This window comes from Rana temporaria, chromosome 4, assembly GCF_905171775.1.
Source record: "Rana temporaria chromosome 4, aRanTem1.1, whole genome shotgun sequence".
Taxonomy (NCBI): Eukaryota; Metazoa; Chordata; class Amphibia; order Anura; family Ranidae; genus Rana; species Rana temporaria.
This window is the reverse complement of record NC_053492.1, coordinates 271,906,250-271,932,090: the sequence shown is the minus strand read 5'-3', so window position 1 is coordinate 271,932,090 and position 25,841 is coordinate 271,906,250. Positions and strand designations below refer to the sequence as shown.

The 25,841-nt window shown below is 43.1% G+C and overlaps 1 protein-coding gene across 1 annotated transcript in view; it reads right to left on the bottom strand.

Moving 5' to 3' along the window:
- Nucleotides 1–10,725, bottom strand: part of RFX6 (regulatory factor X6) — a 113,800-nt gene extending 103,075 nt beyond the window's left edge. The window contains exons 1-2 of the mRNA XM_040350292.1: nt 10,160–10,725; nt 7,337–7,493 (exon numbers count right to left, since the gene is read on the bottom strand). Coding sequence (XP_040206226.1) covers nt 7,337–7,493; nt 10,160–10,382 — 380 coding nt within the window. The 5' untranslated portion in view covers nt 10,383–10,725. The remainder of the gene's footprint in view (nt 1–7,336; nt 7,494–10,159) is intronic.
- Between the last annotated feature and the right edge of the window lie 15,116 nt (nt 10,726–25,841).

The window sequence follows — 25,841 nt, the reverse complement described above, 5'->3', positions numbered from 1 at the left end:
CGCTCCAGCCAATCACAGCGCTGGAGCGGCGATACCTGGAAGACACGCCAGGCAAGATGACATCTCGCTCGGCGTGGACCAGGTAAGTTCTCTACACCTCGTTTTAAGGTAAGTATTTCATAATGAGCTAATATGCGGTGCATACTAGCTCAATATGGCTTTTGCCTTACTTACAGGTGTAAAAAAATAAATAAAAAAATGCGGGTATACAACCGCTTTAACTAAACAAGCTGAAGTTAGAAGCTGATTGACTACCATGCACAGCTTCATCAGATATTGCAAACTCAAATTTTCAGAAATAAACCCTTGTGCATTTAGGGCCGCACGCACAACCCTGCATGCCTGTCAAATTAGGACAAGCAGCTGTCCATACAGCTGCTTCATCCCCATACAGTTACAGTATCTCACAAAAGTGAGTGCACCCCTCACATTTTTGTAAATATTTTATTATATCTTATTATATCACTGAAGAAATTACACTTTGCTACAATGTAAAGTACTGAGTGCACAGCTTGTATAACAGTATACATTTTCTGTCCCTTCAAAATAACTCAACACACAGCTATTAATGTCTAAACTGCTGACAACCAAAGTGAGTACACCCCTAAGTGAAAATGTCCAAATTGGGCCCAAAGTGTCAATATTTTGTGTGGCCACCATTATTTATCAGCACTGCCTTAACCCTCTTGGGCAGGGAGTTTACCAGAGCTTCACAGGTTACCACTGGAGTCCTCTTCCACTCCTCCATGACAACATCACAGAGCTGGTGGATGTTAGAGACCTTGCGCTCCTCCACCTTCTGTTTGATGATTCCCCGGCAGATGCTCAATAGATTTTAGGTCTGAAGACATGCTTGGCCAGTCCATTACTTTTACCCTCAGCTTCTTTAGCAAGGCAGTGGTCATCTCGGAGGTGTGTTTGGGGTCGTTATCATGTTGGGATACTGCCCTACGGCCCAGTGTCCGATTGGAGGGGATCATGCTCTGCTTCAGTATGTCACAGTACATGTTGGTATTCATGGTTCCCTCAATGAACTGTAGCTAGCTCCATAGTGCTAGCAGCACTCATGCAGCCCCAGACCATGACACTCCCACCACCATGCAGACCAATTTGATGCAATGTGCTTGTCGGAGCACTGACCCCTCTCCCCTTCAACCTCAGCAGCAATGCTGGCAGCACTCGTATGTCTATTTCCCAAAGACAACCTCTAGATATGACGCTGAGCATGTGCACTCAGTTTCTTTGGTTGACCATGTCAAGGCCTGTTCTGAGTGAAACCTGTCCTGGTAAATCACTGCATGGTCTTGGCCACCATGCTGCAGCTCAGTTTCAGGGTCTTGGCAATCTTCTTATAGCCTAGGCCATCTTTATGTAGAGCAACAATTCTTTTTTTTTTAGCTCCTCAGAGAGTTCTTTGGCATGAGGTGCCATGTTGAACTTCCAGTAACCAGCATGAGAAAGTGAGAGTCATAACACCAAATTTAACACACCTGCTCCCCATTCACACCTGAGACCCTGTAACACTAACGGGTCACATGGCACCGGGGAGGGAAAATGGCTAATTGGGACCTATTTGGACATTTTCACTAAGTGATGTACTCACTTTTTTTGCAGCAGTTTAGACATTAATGGCTGTGCGTAGAGTTATTTTGAGAAGACAGCAAATTTACATTGTTATACAAGCTGTACACTCATTACTTTACATTGTATTAAAGTGTAATTTCTTCACATGAAAAGATATAATAAAATATTTACAAAAATGTGATGGGTGTACTCTCTTTTGTGAGATAGTGTAAATAGACATGCAGCTCCTGGAGCCTGCAGTTGCATGAGTAAAGGCTGATTCATGATTCATGGGCCACAGCACCCATGTGAATGAGGCCAAAATAACTGATAAAAACGCATGTTAAAATGAAAGTTGGCACTTTTTAGATCTGATTAAATTGTTCCATAGTTATGTTTAAAAAGATCACATATCCATTGAGACCTCTAAATGTATTGTTTCTAAAGCTGGGGTTGGGGTAGGTGCTGCTAGAATTGAAAATAAATAAAATAGAAGATCTAAACTAGGCCCAATAATTGTTTTTACACTTCTACTAGTTTAAAGGGAGTCTGAGCAGGGAGACCGGCGTCAGGCTGCCCTGGGCTGTGATGGTATATCCAGAAATCGGATGTCCGCCCAAAGACGATGTGTCCATGTGGACTAGTGAGAGGAGCTGTCAGTCCAAATGCTGTGTAAGCCAATCGGGATGTGTTTCGGACGTGTTTCGGAAGCTTAACTAAGCCTCCTTCATCAGCCTGATTGGGTGATGAAGGAGGCGTAGTTAAGCTTCCGAAAGGCGCCCCGATTGGCTCACACAGTGGTTGGACAGACAGCTCCTCACTTCTCCAGCTGGACACGTTGTCTTTGGGCACACATCTGATTTTTGGATATACCATCACAGCCACACAGGGCAGCCTGACAGATGCCGGTCTTCCTTCACGGACTCCAGGCTCATCTTGCTCCCCACTACTGCCAGCTTTCTTCTCCACCAAGGACTACCACACAGCTCCCAGCTCATTACTATCCACTGCAGACTGTTTTTAAATCACTGTTTATATAATTTATGCAATATGTATGCTGTCTTTGATTTTACAAATAGGCATTTAATATATTACAAAGGATTAGGTTAGCTAAGAGACAGAACAGAAGTAGCGGTCTTAGGCTTTATGTACACTGGAACTATTTTGACCGCTGCCCGCGGTCAAAACATTGCTATTCTGGATGCGATTCTTCCATGTTCAGGAGAGGGAGGTTAGGGGAAGTAGAACCTCCTCTAACCTCAGCAGCTCCTAAACTATCCTAAAAGCCTACTTGAGGCTCCTTTTGTCTGAACTAAAATTTGGTCTGTGCCGCAGCTGGAGCAGAAGAAGCTGCTTGTGTAAGCCATGAGTATTAGTTCACATTGGACTATGGATTCACCCAATGTGAGAATGCTTGCTGTTTAGCCCAAACCTGTCACATGGGCTCAGTCACATGCTCTCCAATACCCGAAAGTACAAAGCAGTTCCTTTGTTTAGGAAGGTGAATCTGTATTGGTGGGGAGCAGGAATTACCTTGGTCTGCATGGGCAAAGCATGGGTATTTCAAGGTCAATCTATAGTGTATTTTTGGAAAATTTCATAGGGTTTTTCTTTTTGCTCCTTAGCCTCCTGGAATAAGATCAGTTAATTCGGCCAAAGACAGTTAAAATCTTGGCTGGTTCAGCAGGAACCGGCCGAGATTCAAACCATGTATGTGCAGGCTGAATGTACCCAAGCTGATTGATCGATCAACTTGGGTACAACAAGCCTGCTGGATTTTACATGTGATTATTTCTAGCAGCTGTTATATCCATTAGCAATAATCACTGTGTTCTACCGGTGGGGATGGTTTCCGCTACCCCACCACCCTTGCCGGGAGAACACCCGGCTATAGACAAAGTACATTTCTTTACTGTAACCACAGGTTGTTACAGGGGAATCCCTCTCGCCGAGACATTGTGTTTTCCCAGCAGGGATGACTTCCCCCACCCCAGTTGGGAGAACACAATGGCTCGGTGGGAGGGATTCCCCTGTAAGAACCTGTGGTTGCAGGAAAGAAATTATGGTCGGCCTTAGTCCTATAGAGAGTGTATTGTTTTCAGTTTCTCAGATCTGATTCACTGACTTTAATAAGAGAAAGGAACAGTTAAGCTGGGTATACGCATTACGTTTTTTTTTTTTTTTTTTTACCTTTCAACCAGTAGAAACTGACAGGTCCCAACATCAACACAATGATGTGTGGTGCAGGGATCTCTCCCACTGAGCAATTGTTTTTTGATAGGGGGGACTTTCTCCCCACCAAAATACAGCTGCAAGCACGATCGAATGCTGGTTTTCCATCAAGACCATTTGACAGAAGCTGGACATTAGACTGGCTTCTAGTAAACAGACAGTGGTACACATGTACCAAAAATTGTCTAGTTCCTGCTGTTTCGGTACGTGTGTAATGGGCTTTAAGCAAACAATACTGGCAGCAACTGTGAGCAGGAAGCACATGTAATGAGGGACTATAACTGCTTTATGTACATTTTAGTTTACAAACTATACACAGAAATACATTTATGCCAGAATCACACTGCTGAAATCCCATTTTAATCCAATTTTCAGTGCCACTATGTAGTTCAACTTGGATGGAACTTGAATGTAGTTTTAATATTCTATGAGGCCAAAATCACACTCTAATTGCACCAAAGTAGTATAGGAACCTTTTTCAAAATCGCACAGTGCTGAACTGCATTGATGTGAATGAGCAAAATTGAAACAACAATTCTGTTGAGTCAAGTCACATCTGAAATCGCACTAGTGTGAATGGAGCGTATCTACCTAATTTGCATATTCTACACGTAAATCTACGGAAGCGCCACCTAGCGGCCAGTGTAAATATGCAACTAAGATACGACGGTGTAAGAGACTTACCTTGGCCGTATCTTAGTAAAATTCTGGCGTATCTTGCTTTCTGAATACAGAAAGAAGATATGCCGGCGCTTCCTAGAACTTACGCGGCGTATCAAACGATACGCCAACGTAAATTCTATCCTTCCTGTCCACAAGCTGTTTTGGGAACCGGGATACCGCTACCCTTTTAAGCCTTCATGACCTATTAAGTATATGCTTATTTAGGTCCACTTTCTCTGGAAAGCCTCCAGTTTATACCTTGGTGGTTCTACTTTCCACAACATGTCACATCTGTTTTGGATCTTTTTGGATTTGGAACTTTACTAAGATTGCAATTATTTACCACTTATTATGGACTTTTGAGCACCTTGGTGTTAACACTTTATGATTATAAGACTTATTTTTTAAAGTCTCTTTCGTTTTGATACATATATTTAGCGGTAAACCGATGAGAACAGTCTGATGGACCGTTTTCATCGGTTAACCGATGAAGCTGACTTCAAAAAAATGATCGTATCAGAACACGGTGACGTAAAACACAACGACGTGCTGAAAACAACGAAGTTCAATGCTTCCAAGCATGCGTCGACTTGATTCTGAGCGTGCCTGGATTTTTAACCGAAGGACGTGCCTACAAACGATCGGTTAGGTGTCCATCGGTTAAATTTAAAACAAGATTGCTTTTTTTTAACCTATGGATAAATAACCGATGGGCCCACACACGATCGGTTTGGTCCGATGAAAACGGTCCATAAGACTGTTCTCATCGGTTTAGCGCTAAATATATCTATCAAAACGAAAGAGACTTTAAAAAATAACCGTTCTCATCGGTTTGCCCGATTGTGTGTATTCAAGGTGGAATGTGGATGGAATGTAGCGCTAACCCTTATGTGAAATGAAAGTGCACATAAAAGAAGGAATGTTTTTAGTAATCATTCATGAAGTGAATGAACAAGAAAGTCCAACATGGTGGTAATCATTCAATATGGAAAGAAAATACATCCAACATAATATGAAGAAAGGACAAAACTAGTCTGATGACCTAAATCAAGTCCAATGAACTGGTCTGTAACCACTCTGGTGATGCAGAGCAGACACAGCCCGCTCTCCTCTATGGGCGATTGGATGTAAACAGACCACCTGTCCCTTTACACTCGACTGCCATCCAATCTGATCTGCCAGACAGATGGGGAACAGATGTTTTTAGCAGACAGGATCGGATTGGATGTCAGCGGGTGTCAATGGACACATGTACATTGACACGCACCACTCTATAGAGGAGACTGGAGGGTCTGATCATGTCTGCCTGAAAAACTGACAGGCAGACCCGATTGGTCCACCCGTATGAAAGGGCCCTGATCATCAAGCACCCAAAAATTGAAGAGAAAATATTATGTTTCCACATTTCCTTGTTTAATAGGAATCAAGGGATGATATGCATTGAGTCATTCTACCATTGCATAGTGCTGCTTAACAGGTTTCAGGCACTGGGAGCTGGACAGGGAGACTCACAACATCCAATAAATAGGTGGGTTGGGGGGTTTACTAAGACTGTTGCACACAGAATCTGGTGTAGCTGTGCATAGTAACCGGTCAACTTCTAGCTTGTTTCATTATTTTTTGACAATAAAACTTGGAAGTTGATTGGTTTCTATGCACAGCTGCTCAGATTCTGTGTGCACCAGTTTTAGTAAATCTCCCCCAATGCCTTGCTGTTATTATTGGGGTTATTCATAAACATTTTTTGACAATTTCAACCACTTTTAAAAACACTTTTTTTGTGTTTAGGAGAAGGGAGGGAGGGGAGGAAAGGGGTTACTAGGCGATGAGTTGGATACTGGTGGATGAGTTATAAGTTTAGGTTATTGACAAGGTGTGGTTGTTAATTTAAACAGCAATATACAGAACTTGGAAGTGGCTAAGAAGACTGTAATAATGCATGTAGCAACATATAGAAGTCATGTATGTTTGTAAATGTAACAACTTACAATGGATATTTCTGGAAAAAAAAGATGTAAAATAAAGAATAAAAAAAAAAAAAAAACACTGGGCCAGATTCTCAGAAGAGTTACGCCGGAGTATCTACTGATACACCGGCGTAATTCGAATTTCCCGCCGTCGTATCATTGTTTTGGATTCGCAAAACATGATACGACGGATTTAGACTAGGATCCGACTGGTGTAAATCACTTACACAGTCGGATCCTAAATGCAATACAACGCCGACCGCTAGGTGGCGTTTACGTTCAGGTCTCAGTTGTTTATGCAAATGAGCCTGATACGCCGATTCCCGAACGAATTTGCGTTGCGTAGCCGTCGCTTACGTCGTTTGCGTAAGCGTAAGGTTACCCCTGCTATATGAGGGGTAACCTTACGCCAGTCCGCCGTATGCCATGTTAAGTATGGCGTCGGGTCCGTGTCATCTTTTCCCGTCGGGTACATCGTTTTCCAAAGGCGTTCTTGAATACGACTTTACGTCAATGACGCACACGTCGGCGTCATTGACGTTTTCCGTCGAGAACTGGAGCATGCGCACTGGGCTATTTTAAGCCTGCGCAGTTCGATCGGCACGGGGGCGCGCTTAATTTAAATACAAGCCGCCCCCTTGGAATTACGCGGGGATACGCCGGGCCTTTTACACTACGCCGCCGCAAATTACAGAGCAAGTGTTTGGGGAATACAGCACTTGCTCCTGTAAGTTGTGGCGGCGTAGTGTACAAGAATCTACAAGAATCTGGCCCACTGAAACTATTTTTATGATCAAAAGCAGGTTGATAATACTATAACATTGCTGGATTCATGGACACCATTAACATTCTCTTACGAATCTAAGAATCTGAAGAAAATTTGTATTTCATATACATTTTTATATACTCACCATTGTAAAGTGAGTTGTGTCTGTTTCTTCTTATCCTTAATAATCTGTGTGATTGATTTTTTCTGTGCTGCCTTATTGCAAATAACTCTATCCTTCCTATAAATGATATCAAGGTCCTCATCTTCTGATGAACATGTGTCATTCGTCAGATGCATCTCTGAATACAGTAAGCAAAAAACATAGGATATGTAAATGTATGTATCATTTATATTCTTATCAATTTCTTCATATAGATAACATAACTAAAAACGTATTTATTTCTGGTACTTGTAAAAATAAATAATATTCTCTACTTTATTGATGCCACAGAAAAAAAAATATGTATGTATACGGTAATTCGACTATGTACTTCATATACAAATGTACAATGTACCAAAAGTGCCTGCTCTTCATCTTAACTTTACATTCTAAACATCGCCTACTATATATAAAAAAAAAACTGTTCTGGAGAAATACAGAGACTGCCATTGTTCCTGAAAATACTAGTTGCCTGGCTGTTTCTGGCTTCAGCTTAATTGAGACACTGGCTTGGAACATGCATGCACATTAGAAAAGTCAGTACTCCTAAATTAACTACTAGGTCTAAAAGCCGTGTACACATGATCGTTTTTCGGCATGAAAAAAATGAAGTTTTTTAGCATGTCCAAAAAACTATGTTTTTCCAACTTCATCATTAAAAACGATGTTGCCCACACACCATCGTTTTTGAAAAATGACGAACAAAGCGCGGTGACTTACAACACGTACAACGGCACTCTAAAGGGGAAGTTCTATTCGCCTTTGGGCTGCTTTTAGCTGATTCCGTGTTAGTAAAAGACGATTCGTGCTTTTTTGTCTGTTACAGCGTGATGAATGTGCCTACTCTATTATGAATGGTAGTTTTACCAGAAAACCGAAAAACTTCATTTTAAAAAACAACGTTAAAAAATGCAGCATGTTCGAATTTTTTTTTTGTCGTTTTTCAGAAGCCGAAAAACGATGTGAAGCCCACACACGATCATGCCGAAAAACGATCGTGTGTACGTGGCATAAGTCAGTGACAAGGAAAATATTCATGTCATCGCCCCCCTGTGTAACTTTTCATTGGCTAGGTTTGGATCCTGGGGTGAGTGTTCCCACGTTACTTTTAATATGTTCCAAAAGTATTCTCACTGTATGAAATGTATTTGTCATTATAACTTTGCATATATACTAATAATCTTTATTTGTATTTTAGTATCTACCCCCTCTGTATTCTCCTGAAGAAGTGGGCAACAGCCAAACACGTTGAGAAACCTGATGGAGTAATGTCTCTACTAGTGTTGACTCCCATGGTAGGGATGTTGGAACCGTCAAGAGGGAATTGTTGGAATACCCCTTTTTGTCCTGATGGACATTTTGTTACATTTTGTATCTGTATGTAAATAAAATGTATTGATTTAAAAAAAAACTTGTAATATCCTTTGACGGTGCCGAGAAAATCCTGCTGCCCCATTCTATCCAAACTCTCTCTTGTGACCGTCAAGTAATTACTAAATTTAGAAGGAGAGGTTGGCAGTAGCATCCTCCAAGCTCATTCACTATAGTTTCCCTTGATGTAATTACTCCAAATGACAATTCTTGTAGCTAAATGTTGAACTCAGTTGCAAATGTATGTAAGCATTTATAGCAAACCCGCAAATACATGCACTATTTACACTGAGATATGCATGCAAAATTACGTTTTTAACACATATATAAATTTAGATATATTTCATACTATTATTTTATTCTATTAGATTGTAAGCTCCAAGGGGCTCCTCTTAACCCTCTTGTATTGAATTGTATTGTTGTATTGCCTCCCTTAAGCGCTGCATAAACTGTTGGTGCTATATCAAATCCTGTAGAATAATAATATAATACTATGTTGAATAATGTTAAATTATCACATATTGATTTTTACCAAAAGTACAATATACAATGTAGCAGTCCTGAGAATCTGTGTTTACTTCAGTTTTCCACCAAAAAATATGAGAACTCTGATTTTACATTTGATTATCTGAAGCAAATATGGCATCTCAGGACTGAATACAGAGAAAAGATGTGTGTTGTCAGATACCTACACCTTTGGAAGATCTTTAGAATTGGGCTGTGTGTGGATTGTAATCTTTAAGCATGTTCTCTTGGTACAAAACCATTGGTTACCTTTGAACTTTGTTGCCAGTAGCTTATACTTCTATATTAGCTGTGCAAAATTTTTTTTTTATTGCTGAGGTTCAGAGTATTTGCCCCCCATATAATACAACTCTGTACAGTATGTGTATGTGAGCATCAGATGCATAACATGAAATATAATGGTTATTTATCGGCGTATAACACGCACAGGCGTATAACACGCACCCTAACTTTGAGAGGGAAGTTTCAGAAAACTATCCACAGCCCCCTGCGTATAACGGTTATACGCAGGCACATTTTACCCTCTATTTTCAGGGTAAAAAAGTGAGTATTATACACCAATAAATACAGTACTTTATTAACTGGCTGCTGTATTATATTCATGGACATTTTCAAATGTATGCCCTATGTGCCTGATATGGAAATTAAGGGTTGAGTCATTTTTGGGCAACAGTGTTCACAATCACCTACAGATACCAATATCTTAAAAAAAATTCTAAAATCTATCATCAATCACTGGCATTTTTTAAAAACCAAAAAAAAAGTTCTTAAAGGGGGTCATTACTTATTGAAAGTGGTCTGTTCTGGATATCTTCTAGTGCAAAGAACTAGATAGGTATACCCTGCGCTGCCACCCATTTTCTGTGAAAGATCTGCCTACTAAATATTATATAGAGCTGAAGTTCATACCTGTTTTTATTCCAAGACCAGTTGGAGTTTCTTCCTCATCTGGTGTAAGCATTATTCCATCACTCCTCTCCGTGCAGAGACTTTCCTGTGAATAAGCCATAAGCTCTTTCTCCACCATAGACCCATAGCAATCCGGTATCCTTGTGTTACTTTTTTTATGTGGCTCCCCAGTTTGGAATGGACAGTCTCCCTCTTGTGTCTCAGAAAACTGTTCAATTGGCATTATATAAATGTACAATTATTCCAGCACATTAACTGTCAAAGAAACTCAAAAGACAAAATCACAATTTCAGTCTAAAAAAAAATCCAACCAACATCCCAGGTGTTATAGAGTAAAAATAGATATGAATTATAAAGAAGACCATGTAAAAGTCCATGTGGAGAGTATTGCTTGTCTGGTCCTTCACGAGCTTCATACAATATTTGCTTTCTGGTCTGACAAATGTTGCTGTAAAAGCTTTGACATCACTGGCTATTTTAAAGTATACCTAGAAGCACACCCTGTTGTTGGCCTATATCTCCTATCAAATGAAAGGCAGTTGTTCATCTAAAGGTTGGAGCCTAGATTTTCAGGTGCTTTTATTTTGACAAAAAGTCACAGAGGGGTAGAGATAATGACTCTGGATGTGACGTAGCCACAGTAAATTGGGTTATCTGTTGTCTCAAAAAGATAGAAAAAATGGTGGTGATCACATCAGCCATATTAATGATTAACAGGTTGAAACAATCCTGTCAGATTGTGTGAGGCAAAGGGATGTTTGTTTATTATGTGTTTCCATATCTAGAGCTGCTAGAGTCAAATATGTGGTCTTTACATCTCTGAGACAGAATAAAAATCAAAGGAAAGTGTATGCATAAAATATATTTAGAAACCATAAAGGAAAAGAATCTGAATTTATCAATCTGATTCTGTATGATAATATAACAATAGACTCACTTTCAAGAATGAACAAAGTTATCCCATTTACCTGTATATAGACCTACAAATAATATGTAATGAGAACTAATACAATATTATATAACAAAATATTCATATACTGTAAGTGACTGAATCTGCTCAAGTAATTTCAGCTGCCTACTTATAACATGGTAATTTAAGTTATTTTCTCTAGTTTCAGATTTTGCCTAAATGTAGATTTTTCTTTTATTTATTTTTTATTGTTTCTCCATAATTATAAAGCAGTAAAAAATGTTACACTTCAGATAATACTTGCAATTTTTTTATATAATAAACTGGCAAACATTTTTTTTAAAAAATAATTAGCACAGCATGTAAGTGTTAGGTTTTGACAGATTTAAAAATTATCATAATCAAGATCATAATCAAGAGGGAAAAGCTATTCAAACTGGCCAAAAACATGAAATGTGTTTGGTACACAGTAAGCTAAATTTCTCACAAAACCCACATTTCCTGTGTGTATTTGTCCCATAAGAATCACAAAAATTCCAGGACTGGTTCATGCACAGGCTGCACTATGGAAAGCAAACACTAGATGGCCCTGGTGCAAATTGCTAAGAAGCATAAAACAACATGAAAAAAAAAGAATAAAAAGTAACAAAGGTTAAAAAAAAGACTAAAAAAGAAAACAAGTGTAAAAAGCCTACAGGAGAAGGACAACGTGTATTCCCAACTAGCAATTCATGCTGTCCATTAGAGTTTCTATCAAAAGAAAATACCAAGTTCCACATCATGGATCATCCAGTATTTCCTAACATACCGGTATATGGATTTTCTAAGATCCATAAAGGTTTCCCACTTTTAAAATATCAGCCTATGGTATCCGATTCAGACCGCATGACTCAGTAACTCGCCCAAATTTTTGGACCAAATAATTCAACCATATATGGTTTATTTGCTTTCCAAATTATTTGACATGGAACATGCCTCTGATTTTTTTATAGCCAATATGGATATCAGCTCCCTATACCTTACCATTATTAACCAGGATTGCATCGCTACTTTTAAAAATGTATTACGTAAACAGACTTCTGTTATCCCAAAATAATTCATCCTACAGTGTTCAGAACGCATTCTTGAAAACAACTATTTTAGATTTCAAAATTCCACGTGCAAGCAAATCAGCTGCACTGCAATGGAAAGCTCTGTGGCACCTGCTTGTGCCAATCATTTTGTGGGACTCATTGAGAAGAAGGATGTTTTTCAGTCTCATATGTGCCAACACCACGTACTTACTTGACATCGCCAAATAGACAACATTTTTCTTGTGTAGAAAGGTAAGTCCACTTAATTGAATATGTTTGTTGGTTTTTTATTTATGTTCATTCTAGCCTTGAATTTCACCTTTTTTTTCCCAGAGGCTCATGCTCCTTCTTCCATGTGTTCGTATCAAGAAGAGAACAATATGCAATTTGCACACATAGCCTTCTAAGGTCCCCCCTTACATAGTCTTGGCTCTGAATAAGGCATGAGAGAGGTTCACTAACCCTATGCAGCACACAGTGGCAAAAAAGGACATATCTTGTTCAAGCTCACAATTTCCTTTCTTAACATATAAAATAGGTCACTGGATGGCAGGGACACATCCTGGCAGGAGGTAAAAACTATACAACCAAATTTGGTTGATTATGAACTATATTGTTGGATAAAACAGTTTTTTACACATTTTTCAACTGTAATATCCACTAGTCCCCTTGCTTTCCTAATTAAAACTGACCACATTAGGCAGAGAACAGACTGTGGTCAGTTTTCTAGCTATGCTGGGAACTCAGTATGCTCTCATCCAATGATCAGGCTTGTCCTGACACACCTCTGCTGCTCAGAGTGCTGCTCCTTCTCCTCCTCCAGCTCTTATGCAGCTGAGAACAGAGGGAATGTGATCACTTATAAAAAATGGAAAAAGGGTATTTCTTGATCATACATCACGGGACACAGAGCCTTAATTACTTAATGAGTTATGTAGTCACCACAGGTGATTGGACACTTGTTAACCCAATTAGAATTGAGTTCCTCGCCTATATAACCCCTCCCAAATGGAGAGTGCCTCAGTTTTTTCGCCAGTGTTTAAGGTGGTTGGTCACATTCAACATGTGCTAAGAAGAAAGTGTTCTTTTGATGGTCTGTCTGCGGAGGCCTAGGAGCTATAACCGGATCTATAACTTGGGCCGATATCAAAAGCCTAAGATGGGTGGTAACCGGGCCTCGTGTAATGAAGAAATTAGGTTTTCCTGTAATGTCTATCTGCGGAGGTCTGGGCTCTGGGATCCAGACTTTGGTGTACTAATGCAACTGTGGAAAGGAAAGGTTCTGGCAGAGTCTTCTACAGGTCCAGTTTTGAGGTTTCTCTAATGGAACCCTTGATAAACCTGAAGGTTGTCACAACTTCCCCGCCGTGATGGGTGAAAGCTGGAAATACTTATTAGTAGCTTTTCCTGCGGCGTGGATAAAGTAAGAAGAGGTTAGATTATTTTATATTCATATCTTCTGTGAGTAGGATGTCTTTCCTGGTTTTCACCAGTGGAGGGAGTAAGTGCATACCTGGTGTATTCTTACATAGTCATCCAGGAACAAGCTCAGTGAAGTCGGTCAAATAAAAACACCACTCACCTCCTCTGCTGCAGGCTCTGCCACAAACACATACAGGGGTCACCCAATGAAGCCCTCAGTAATCTCTCCCACTTCTCCTCTTCGCCCTGGGTGCCGCCATTACAGCGGCACGTTCCGGGAGCGTTCTTTATCCTGTATAATGGGCAGATGGAGTCAGGGAGGGGAGTGGTTGCTCGTGCCCATGCGCAGACACGGCGCACCGTTGTGCAGGCGCCAAGAGGCTGATTTAAAGACCCAGCACGCCAAAAGCCTTCTGTAAGCGGCACGGACACAGAGCTGTGGGCTGTAAGCATCCCTGTGTATTGAACCAGGCAAACCTAAGACTCCTACTCGGCATCAGGTTGTGCAGTGAGCTAATATATGTGTATTGTAATACTATAACTATTGCATTTTTTTGTGGATAGTACCTTTGCTTTACAGTAAGGACTATGTCCCAGAGAAAAGGTACAAGGGCTAGTAAAGAGGCTTTAGAAGATGCCCGCTTATGGCTAGGGAATCTGAGCTTGCTTGTAGTTTACCATCCCCCTCTGTCAGCCTGATAGCAGCCTCACAGGATGAACCCCCTGTCTGGTTCTGCAGCTTCTCCTATGGCAGCTCCTGTATACGTCACTGGACGCCTAAAAGTTGCTTTGGATGGCTTAGAAAGAAGGATTGCTACTATAATCTCAACCTCCTTGAAAGATAGCAGAAAACAGGGTAAATCACCTTCATCTGCTCTGGCTCTCTCATCAGATGAGCATTTTGAGGGTGAAAAAATCCCTCTCTGGTGATGAGGATCAGTTGCAGTCTGAGGACTTAGAGGAAGAGAGGATTCCTGCTACCTATCAGTCGTTAAAGATGCAGGTGCAATATTAGGCAGAGATGGTGCGTGCCACTTGCAAATTTTCTCCTGTTGAAGCTTCTATGTCCTCTGTGTTCTCTTTGGGATCTCAGAAATCCCCACAGGCTGCATGCTTTTTTCCAGTTCATCCCTTGCTGGATAAACTGATGTATGATGACTGGGTTCACCCAGATAAACTATTTCTTCTCCTAAGCAGTTTTTCCCTATGGAGGAAGGTTTCACTAAGAAATGGGGGGTACCTGCTATAATGCTGCTATTTCTTGTGCAAACAAAAGCCTAACCTGTCCTATAAGACAATGCTCAGGGCTTTAAGGATCCAACTGATAAAAAGCTGGAATCCCTATTGAAAGCCTCCTCCTCTATGGCTGGTGCTGTAGTGCAACCTGCAGTTGCAGAAATTGGTATGTCAGTTCCTCAAGGAACAAATGAAGCAGATGATTAACCTCCTCTCTACAGAGGAGATTGAGGTTATAAAGACCTTTCTAAGGCCTTGTGTTTTGCGATTGATGCGATTATGGACTCTGTTCAGCAAGCATCCCGCATGAATCTCCTGCAGGTACACATGCGCAGGTCCCTTTTAACATTGGGAGGCCGAGGTTTCTGGGGATCCAGATTCCAATAAGCCCCCTGCCCGCAGACCCCAACAACCACTGGCCAGGGTTGTCTGGAAGAGGCCCTTGTTCCCAAGGGGGACCCCCAGAGCCCCCCAAGGCACCCAACCCCCCATGTTGAGGACATGGGGCCTGGTATAGTTCACGGGAAGGAGGTGGGGGGCGCTCGCTTGTCCCCCTCCCTTTCCTGACATGCCAGGCTGCATGCTCGGATAAATGTCAGGTATGGATTTTGGGTGGACCCCATGCCTTTTTTTTTTTTTTACTGCAATTTTTTTATTTTACATTCAGCTGTCAGCGGGGAACCCTGCTGACAGCTCATGACTCATCGGTTGTTAAGGATGCGGTGGACGGCTTCCCGGACACCTCCTTAGCAACCAGACAAATAAAAAAAGCAAAACACATCAAAAATCACATCACAAACACAACACTTGCGTTTCTGGTGCTATTCAATTGAAGTCTATTACACGCAAAACGTTAAAAAAAGTCAATGATCCTTTCCAAAAATGCACCAGCTGCAAAACGCATAGATGTGAACGTGTACCACAGAAAACCTTAAATAGACTGTACTGCATTTCTGCAAACTGCAAAAGGCACTAAAAACACATAGGTTTGAACATAGGGTAAAATACAAGATAAAGACATACAGTGAAGCTGATATAATAAAATGGTTGACGGATCCGACAGACTGTGTTTGGCCTGGGTTTGGTGGGGGTCAGTGGGGGGGGGTGCTGGTGGGGTTGTCTGGCTGGCTGAGAGGAGGATTCTAATTAGGACATATAACATTGAGGCCCCATTCACACAAGGCGGACTCCGTTCCTACGGAGTCTGCCTGCTCCCGCCAGCTCAACTGGAGATCAGTCCGCAGATCTCCGCTGAGCCGACGGATGACAAGCTCCTCTCTGCTCACTGAACGGGGAGGGGCTTGTCGGGCACCGCTGTCTCCTATGGAGCGATCTGATGAAAACTTACCCGATCCGATCCGCATGGACGGATGGGGACGTGCCCATCATACGTCTGTTTTTAGCAGATCGAATACTGTCGGATGTCAGCGGACATGTCTCCGCTGACATCCAATGCTCCATAGGGATGCATGGAGCGGCCGTTCAGGTCCGCCGTCAAAACTGACAGGCGGACCCGAACGGTTCGTCGTGTGAATGAGGCCTTACTTTTCTGACTCTCTGCCTAATGGATAATATTACCTCTGAAAGTATTTCAGCTACAGTCTTCGTTCACATTCAGAATACATTGCTGTATTTATGTAATACTTTGTTGTAATTCTGCTATTGTGTCTAACTAACCAAATTAATTATTAAAATAGTGGACACCTTTCCAGCCATAAGTTTTCAAGCTGATCTCTAGTCAGTCTTTTGGGTTAACTCACGGTTACGCACCCCAGAATAGTAAGAGAGGGTTTTTCTTTGTATATTGCGCTGTCGTGTGAAGCTGTACCCAAATACAATTTATGTCCTTTTTTCCCACGAATAGAGCTTTCTTTTGGTGGTATTTGATCACCTCTGCAGTTTTTATTTTTTACGCTATAAACAAAAAAAAAGAGCTTTAATTGTTGCATTATTATTTCCAAGAGCCTCCAATAAAAATACATATCATTAAAATGTGTGTGTTGAACTCTGTTTCTATCGCATTAAACCTAATTGAATTTGTATTGTTTTAAGTATATTCTTGTTTTGAAACGACATTGATTCTTTCTTAAAAACGGGTGGGGGGCGCAGTTTGCCATCTTCGCCCTGGGCACCAAATGGCCTTGTCCCAGGACTGCCTGGCGGATCCCGCTCCTCGTAGTCAGCCATAGCCAACCACTGAATACTAGGTGAGGGGCTCTCCTGAAGAGAAACCCTCTGGTTCACCCAGTTCAGGAGAGGACCTGATGGCCACACGTTCTTAGTCCTGCAGCCTCCTGGGATGCCATGTTACATCTTCCAGGAGGATGCAGGACCAAAGACTAAGGCTGATTTCACACGGGCTCAGTAATGCACTTCCACATGCTCAGCAGGGGATTTCCACACTGATCCCCACTGAGCAGGCGGGTGACACAACCCTGCTGTTCTCTATGGGGCTGTCAGATGGAAACAGACCGCCTGCGTCTAGCAATAGCTTAGCAAGTCATTTTCAAACTTGCAGCACAATTTCTTGCTATCTGGGTATGCATTTATGGAAAACCTTGATGGGATGCATAAGGCTGGTACATTTGTGAGGGTCCTGAATAAGGATTAGTAAAATTATTATATAGGATTTATATAGTACCAACAGTTTGCCCAGCGCTTTACAACATGAGGTCAGACAGTACCGTTACAATACAATTTAATACAGGAGGAATCAGAGATCCCTGCTTATTTGAGTTTACAATCTAGGAGGGAGGGTCAAGTGATACAAAAGGTAAAAGCTGTGGGGATGATATGGTGGAGAAAATAAATGTACAGTTGTTAGGTGGGGGGCAGAATAGGCTTCTCTAAAGAGAAGGGTTTTCAGGGAACGTCTAAGTGGACATAGTAGGAGATAGTCTGACAGATTGGGGTAGAGAGATTCATAGGCTGGAAGAGGCTCAAGAAAAGGCCTGGGGGCAATCATGGGATGAGGTAACAAGGGAGCTAGAGAGCAGGAAGTCTTGGGAGAAACAATGAGAACAATTAGGTTGATATTTTGAGACTAGGTTAGTGATGTAGTTGGGGGCTGAGTCGTGGATGGCTTTGTAAGTTGTTGTTAGTATTTTGAATTTAATTGGTTGGGTGAGCGAAAGCCAGTGCAGTGATAGACAGAGAGGAGTAGCAGACACTGAACGGTTGGTAAGGTGGGTGAGCCTGAAGGTAGCATTCATGATGGACTGCAGGGGAATAGCCTATGTAGGAGCTTAGTGGTATTATTGGTTAGGAAGGGGCATATTTTGGAGGTGTTGCGTAGGTTGAGGCGGCGAGATTTGGACAGTGATTGGATGTGGGGCCGAAAGGAAGGTTCAGAGTCCAGGATTACACCTAGAACCTTGGCATGCGGGGACGGGTTGATAATTGTGCTATCAATCTAGACAGAGAAATCAGAGGAAGAGGCACATGGGGGAGGAAATATTATGAGCTCGGTTTTGGATAGATTGAGTTTGAGGAAGTGGTGTGACATCCAGGCTGGTATGTCTGAGATACATTTGGGGGTTGTTAATGTAGAGATGGTATTGGAAGCCATGGGATGCTATTAGCTGACCCAGGGAGGAGGTGTAGATGGAGAATAGTAGAGGTCTTAAGAATAGAATCTTGGGGGAACCCGACAGAGAAAGGAAGAGGAGAGGAGGAAGTAGAATTGTAAAAAAAGCTAATGGTGCAGTTGGATATGTAGAATGGAGACCATAGGCCTGTATTTTTCTGAGGAAGAGGGGCTGATCCAACATATCAAAGGCAGCAGAGAGGTCCAGGAGTCAGAATACAGAATAGTGTCCATTGGATTTAGCCAATAGCAAAACATTTGTGAGTTTTAGCAGAGCAGATTCAGTGAAGTGTTGAGGGCAAAATCCAGACTGAAGGGGATCAAGAAGATTATTCTCAGTAAAGTGGTCACTTTTGGATGGGTCGTAGCTGGGGCAGATGGTAATTAGGGCTGGACAGTGATTTTGCAAAAGAGCCACTAGGTATATTAAAACCCAAACGCCAGGACTGAAATCTAGGAAATGGACTTGCAAGAGGAAACAGTTTACAAAATATATGCATATATATATATTACCTTTTACTTCCATACGCTTTTCAGGAGGGAACGCTGATTACAGACAGGAACATTCTGCAAAACATTACATCAGGGTCTGAGATATTACAAATTCATCAGCAACTTCTGAGTTTGAGGTATGCAAATGTTTTTAAATTCTTCAAGACAATTACAAGTTTTCAATAGGGGGCTCTTGCTGAGAACAGCATTATCTGAACTCTGTTATAAACATTTGCTTGTAAATAAAATGAAAAATACTCAATAAGCTTATCTAAAAATACAACACAACACACCAGCTGTAATTTTTTTATGAAGTTGTCAACAATACCATTTATAAGTTCAAGGTGGATCTCAGGACCTAGATTTCTATGAATGTGACCGGACAATGTTTTTTTGTCCTGAGTAACCTATGATAAATGTATCTTCAAATAAAAATATCCCAGCTGTTTGAGTCAGTTCTTGATTTTCTTTAGGAGGTACTTTCTCCTCATTTGTTGATTGATTTGTTTCTGCTTCCATTCCATTGCCTTAAAACATATTTGCATGTTTTTGAGACAGTTCTGCATAAACATCATAGCATAGAACTTTGAGCACCACATGGGCATGGGCAAATAATAAGGTACATTGAACATGAAGTTATCTTATGAGTAGGCTGTATTTGCGGTTTATTGGATGCAAAAAATACAGTTGCATCTCCGTGGTGCAGATCAAAAATTAAGAGACCTCTGCATGGTGTGATACATGATCTATGGTGTGATGCAGCAACTCCACTTCTTTCTGTGGACCTCTCTCCATTGAGTTATTTTTTGTAGCGATCACCCAGGTACCTCCATTTTGTTGATATCTTCTTTCCTACCATATATTCTATTTGCAAATATTGTGATATGTCAAACATGACGGGTGGAACATTGATTAACAATAGAAAACAATGAGCTTAGAAAAAATGCAATTGCTATTTTTTTGCTATGGTTGCTATGGGCAACTGCTCCTGTGTATGTCTACTCCTGCCCAAATCCATAATTTAACCCTTTCACTGCCAGGTCCATACGGTGTACAGACTTACAGCACTGCTTCCAGCTGACCAGGTTTGTACGCCATATGGACCTCATTCCTCCTTCTGCTATAAGATTATGGTTACTTCAGTGATGATAAACCTACAGTAGGTGAACGCGATATTGTGTCAATCTCGCTCCCTTTCTCGGCGAGATTGAGCACCTACGAGCTGGCTTGCCGCGATGGAGACAGAGCCGTCATAGAAGCGACGGGAGATCCGACTTGGATTCCCGCCAATTCTACACGTGTGCGGCGTTTGTTATGAATCCTGAGGGGGAAGTCCCAGCCGGATTTTAAATAAAAATCCGGCATGGGTTCCCCCCTCAGGAGCATACCGGGCCCTTAGGTCTGTTATGGGTTGTAAGGAGAGCCCCCCTACGCCGAAAAAAAACGGCCCCCTACAATCCATACCAGACCCGTATCCAAAGCACGCTACCCGGCCGGCCAGGAAGGAAGTGGGGACGAGCCAGCGCCCCCCCCCCTCCTGAGCCGTACCAGGCTGCATGCCCTCAACATGGGGGGGTTGGGTGCTCTGGGGCAGGGGGGCGCACTGCGGCCCCCCCCACCTCAGAGCATCCTGTCCCCATGTTGATGAGGACAGGGCCCCTTCCCGACAACCCTGGCCGTTGGTTGTCGGGGTATGTGGGCGGGAGGCTTATCGGAATCTGGGAGCCCCCTTTAATAAGGGGGCCCCCAGATACCGGCCCCCCACCCTAAGTGAATGGATATGGGGTTCATCGTACCCCTAACCATTCACCTGTAGGAAAAATGTCAAAGTTAATAAACACACCACACAAGGGTTTTTAAAATAATTTATTTTTCTGCTCCATCATGCTCTGGTACCTACCCATGTGATACCTACCCACGTGGGTAGGTATCACATGGGTAGGTACAGAGCATGATGGGATTGTGAGGTCTATATAAATCCGATGCAAGCCACGCACTTGTCATTGCAGCGAGGAAAGGCGACGTGTCAACATCGGGAGAAGGAGAGAAGTGAAGAACATGACGTCACAGCACGGAAGAAGAACTCACAGCACGGAAGGAGAAGAAGACGTACAGCACGGAAGAAGGCACCGGACAGCGAGAGGAAGAACCGGGGTGCGCCGAGTCAACAGCGGAGAGTGGCGAACATAGAAGGAGACCCCCGGAGAGTTGAGAAGACCCCCCGGATAGCGGAGAAGACCCGTCGGGATAGCGGAAGAAGAAGCCCCCCCGCCGAAGACGCCGGAGGAAACCCGCCGGGGGGTGGGGGCTTTTTTAAAAGCGACCCCCCCCAGCGGTGGAAGAGAATCAGACGGCGGCCCCCACCCACCCGAAGACGTCAAAGAAGAAGCCCCCCCTGGTAAACAGAGCTAATAAAGAAGACAGGGGGGGCCTCCGGAGCAGAAAAATAAATTATTTTAAAAACCCTTGTGTGGTGTGTTTATTAACTTTGACATTTTTCCTACAGGTGAATGGTTAGGGGTACGATGTACCCCATATCCATTCACTTAGGGTGGGGGGCTGGTATCTGGGGGCCCCCTTATTAAAGGGGGTTTCCAGATTCCGATAAGCCTCCCGCCCGCATACCCCGACAACCAACGGCCAGGGTTGTCGGGAGGGGGCACTGTCCTCATCAACATGGGGACAGGGTGCTCTGAGGTGGGGGGCCGCAGTGCGCCCCCCTGCCCCAGAGCACCCAACCCCCCCATGTTGAGGGCATGCAGCCTGGTACGGCTCAGGAGGGGGGGGGGCGCTGGCTCGTCCCCACTCCCTTCCTGGCCGGCCGGGTAGCGTGCTTTGGATACGGGTCTGGTATGGATTGTAGGGGGACCCCCTACGCCATTTTTTTCGGCGTAGGGGGGCTCTCCTTACAACCCATAACAGACCTAAGGGCCCGGTATGCTCCTGAGGGGGGAACCCATGCCGGATTTTTATTTAAAATCCGGCGGGGACTTCCCCCTCAGGATTCATAACAAACGCCGCACACGTGTAGAATTGGCGGGAATCCAAGTCGGATCTCCCGTCGCTTCTATGACGCGCTTGCTGGGATGTGCTGTCACTATTCCAGTGAGTGTGAGATGTCGTCGAGATCTCGGCACCATGTCGCCGAGAATCAGCGCGATGCTGTCGTGCTAAAAACACAATATCACAAACACCTACTGTATAGCAGAATTGTTTAGCAGACAAACCTATAGCTCTGATCAGTGGATTACAATCCGCTGATTAGGGAAGAGCTTTGTGTTCGAGCCAAACATGAGTTCGACTCGAACATTGGCTGTTTGCCCGTTCCCCGTACAGCGAACAATTTGAGGTGTTTGCGGCAAATTCTAAAGGCCGCGGAACACCCTATAAAAGTCTATGGGAGAAATCTAAAGTGCTAATTTTAAAGCTTAGTATGCAAGTTATTGTCATAAAAAGTGTTTGGGGACCTGGGTCCTGCCCCAGGGGACATGTATCAATGAAAAAAAGTTTTAAAAACTGCCATTTTTTCAGGAGCAGTGATTTTAATAATGCTTGAAGTTAAACAATAAAAGTTAAATATTCCTTTAAATTTAGTACCTGGGGGGTGTCTATAGTATGCCTGTAAAGTATTTCATGTTTCCCGTGTTTATAACAGTCTCTGCACAAAATTACATTTCTAAAGGAAAGAAAGTCATTTAAAACAGGTGGCTATAATAAATTGTCAGGTCCCTAGCAATACAAATCAAAGTCATTGAAAGTCATTGAAAAATAAAAAATAAAAATGCGTGGGGGTCCCCCTGAATTTCTTTACCAGGCCCTTCAGGTCTGGTATGGATATTAAGAGGAACCCTACGCCAAATAAAAAAAATGGCGTGGAGTTCCCCCCAAAAATCCATACCAGACCCTTATCTGAGCATGCAACCCAGGAGGTTGCAGGAAAAGAGGTGGGGGGGACGAGAGAGCACCTGAACCGTACCAGGTCACATGCCCTCAACATGGGGACATTGTCCCCATGTTGATGGGGACAAGGGCCTCATCCCCACAACCCTTACTCGGTGGTTGTGGGGGTCTGCGGGCAGGGGGCTTATCGGAGTCTGGAAGCACCCTTTAACAAAGGGGAACTCCAGATCCCACCTCCCCATGTGAATTGGTAAGGGGTACATTGTAAATAAAAGTGTAAAAATTAAAAAAATGACAGGAGACGGCTTGGAACAAGTCCTTTATTAAAAAAAAAAAACGATTCCAGCGATGTCAGTCTCGATGTCCAGCGTTGTAATACATTCTCGATGTCCAGCGATGATCCCTTCTCCAGCGATGCTCTCTCCAGCAAGGAACGAAGTACGATCCTGCCTTGACAGAGGCACCCGGCCCAATGACACGCAAGCTCTTTGACAGCTCTTTTATAACCGAGGGCGGGGCCGCCAGTGACGTGGGTGGGTGATCCCGCCCCTCTGACGCAACGGGGGTTTCCTGTGACGCATCAGAGAAGAGTTCACACATCACGGGGGGCCCAGCCCTCAGTTATAAATGACCTGTCAAAGAGCTTGCGCGTCATTTGGCCGGGTGCCTCCAGCAAAGCAAGATCGCGCCTCGTACCAATTCACATGGGGGGGGCCGGATCTGGAGTTCCCCTTTGTTAAAGGGGGCTTCCAGATTCCGATAAGGCCCCCGCCCGCTGAACCCCACAACCACCGGGCAAGGGTTGTGGGGTGAGGCCCTTGTCCCCATCAACATGGGGACATCCTTTCAATCCCCATGCTTCATATAAAGTTCCGACTCCTTTTCCATTATCCATTATCCATGTTGAGGGCATTTGGCCTGGTACGGTTCAGGAGTGGGGCACTCTCTCGTTCCCCCCTCTTTTCCTGCGGCCTGCCAGGTTGCGTGCTCGGATAAGGGTCTGGTATGGATTTTTGGAGGGAACTCCACGCATTTTTTTTTATTATGGAGCGGGGTTCCCCTTAAAATCCACACCAGACCTGAAGGGCCTGGTAATGGATTTTAGGGGGACCCCCACGCATTTTTTTTTCTTTTTCAATGACTTTCAATGACTTTGATCTGTATTGCCGGGACCCAACCATTCATTATAGCCGCGAGTAGTTTTAAATTACTTTTTTTCCTTTATAAATGTCATTTTGTGCAGAGACTGTTATAAACATGGGAAACATGCGCTACTTTACAGGCATGCTATAGACACCCCCAGGTACAACATTTTAAAGGAATATTTCACTTTTATTGTTTCACTTTAAGCATTATTAAAATCACTGCTCCTGAAAAAACGTCCGTTTTTAAAACTTTTCTTTGCATTGATACACTTTTTCTGACAATAACTTGCATATTAACCTTTAAAATTAGCACACATTTTTTTGCTTATTCGCATGTTCTGCTGCGAACCAAACTGGGAGGGGTGTTCGACTCATCTCTACCGCTGATCAGAGTTTTTCACCTCAAATGTAACCCCCATGCCACAGCTTCCCTGTCTCCGGCCTCTCCACCTCCCGCTACTCCCCTTCTTCTAAGACAGCTCCCCCCACTCTTCTTTCCTATTTCCTTCATTTACCCCTTCCCCCCATCACTGATTTCCTCCTCCACACCGATCCGACTCCCCCCCCGACCAAAACCTGATTCCCTGCAGCTACCCTTGACCCACTGGCTGCCTTTCTCTGCCTCTCCCACTAGCTTCAGGTGCTACAGGGGCTGAGAGGGGATCAAGATATGTCCCTCCCACCACTCCAATCACCCCCCCCACAATGGCTCCTGCATCACCAATCCATCGCTGCTGGGCGGCATTTCCTCTTTCCCCTCCCGCCATCTGCAGCTGCTGACCGGCATTCAGCTCCAGCAAGCTGACAGTCTGAAGAGTGTGGAGGAGAAGTGCAGTGTGGATCGGGTGAGGTTGGGGCTGGGGGGGCTTTAAGCATGTGTTTACCAGCCCCCTCCCTGTACTATAATGGACACAGGCAGCGATCTCTACCGATTTATGGGTACAGTGGCTGCGTTTGATGGGCACAGTGGCAACGTTTAATTTTAGTGCATTTTGTTATCGTAAAATTTTAGCGTAACATTTGCGCAAATATTGCAGTCCCTTAAAAATAAGTAGCACCTTCCTTTTATTGTACTGGTCCTATGCTTTCAGAAAATGTATAGTTTGGGGGTGTCTTTTACAAACTCTGAAAGCTGTAAGTGAAAAATGAAAACCCCAAATTATTTTTAAAATGTGGTTATTTACATTTTTGAGTGCATTTAGTTTTCACAAAAAGGTGAAATTTAAAATGAACAAATATTTGTAGTAGCACCATCTTTTTATTCTGCAGGTCGTGTGAAAATAAATGGTTAGTGGGGTCTTTAACAAACTCTGAAAGTGAAAAAATTAAAACCTCTATAGAAATTTGGATATTTATATTTTTGCTTAACTCAATATACAGGTTAAGCTTTTATATTTAGTAGGAATTTAGCAGGAATGTTCTAACATGTGCTGTGTTTTTATCTGCTAATAATGATTTTAGTGTATTTTTTGCAAAAATATTGTTTTGATAAACATTTGCGCAAATATCTTTGTGCCCTATAAATCAGTAGAAGCCCATTAATAGCTGATGACTCATCTGTTCTTAAGGCCTAAGCGGCTGGCTTCCTGGCCTGCTCCTTAACAACCAACTATTCACTATACACTCACAAAGCTTTGCCCAATCAAGGCTTAGAATGTTAGAATGCACTGTGCAGCACGCAGTGCATTGTGGGGCACTCAGCAGGCAAATATCCCGCTGAGCGCCCCGCAAATTCGGGTGTTCGCCAAATGGGCAAACAGGCGATGTTCAGGCTGAACTTTTGCTTGGCCCAAACCGTTTGCCCTTTTTGTGAGACTGTAGAGACAAGTAAAAATGTATAATTTTCTGATTGGCCAAAGCATGCACCTGATCTGTATGCTTTGACCAATTACAGCACAATGGAAAGCGAGGAATCCCC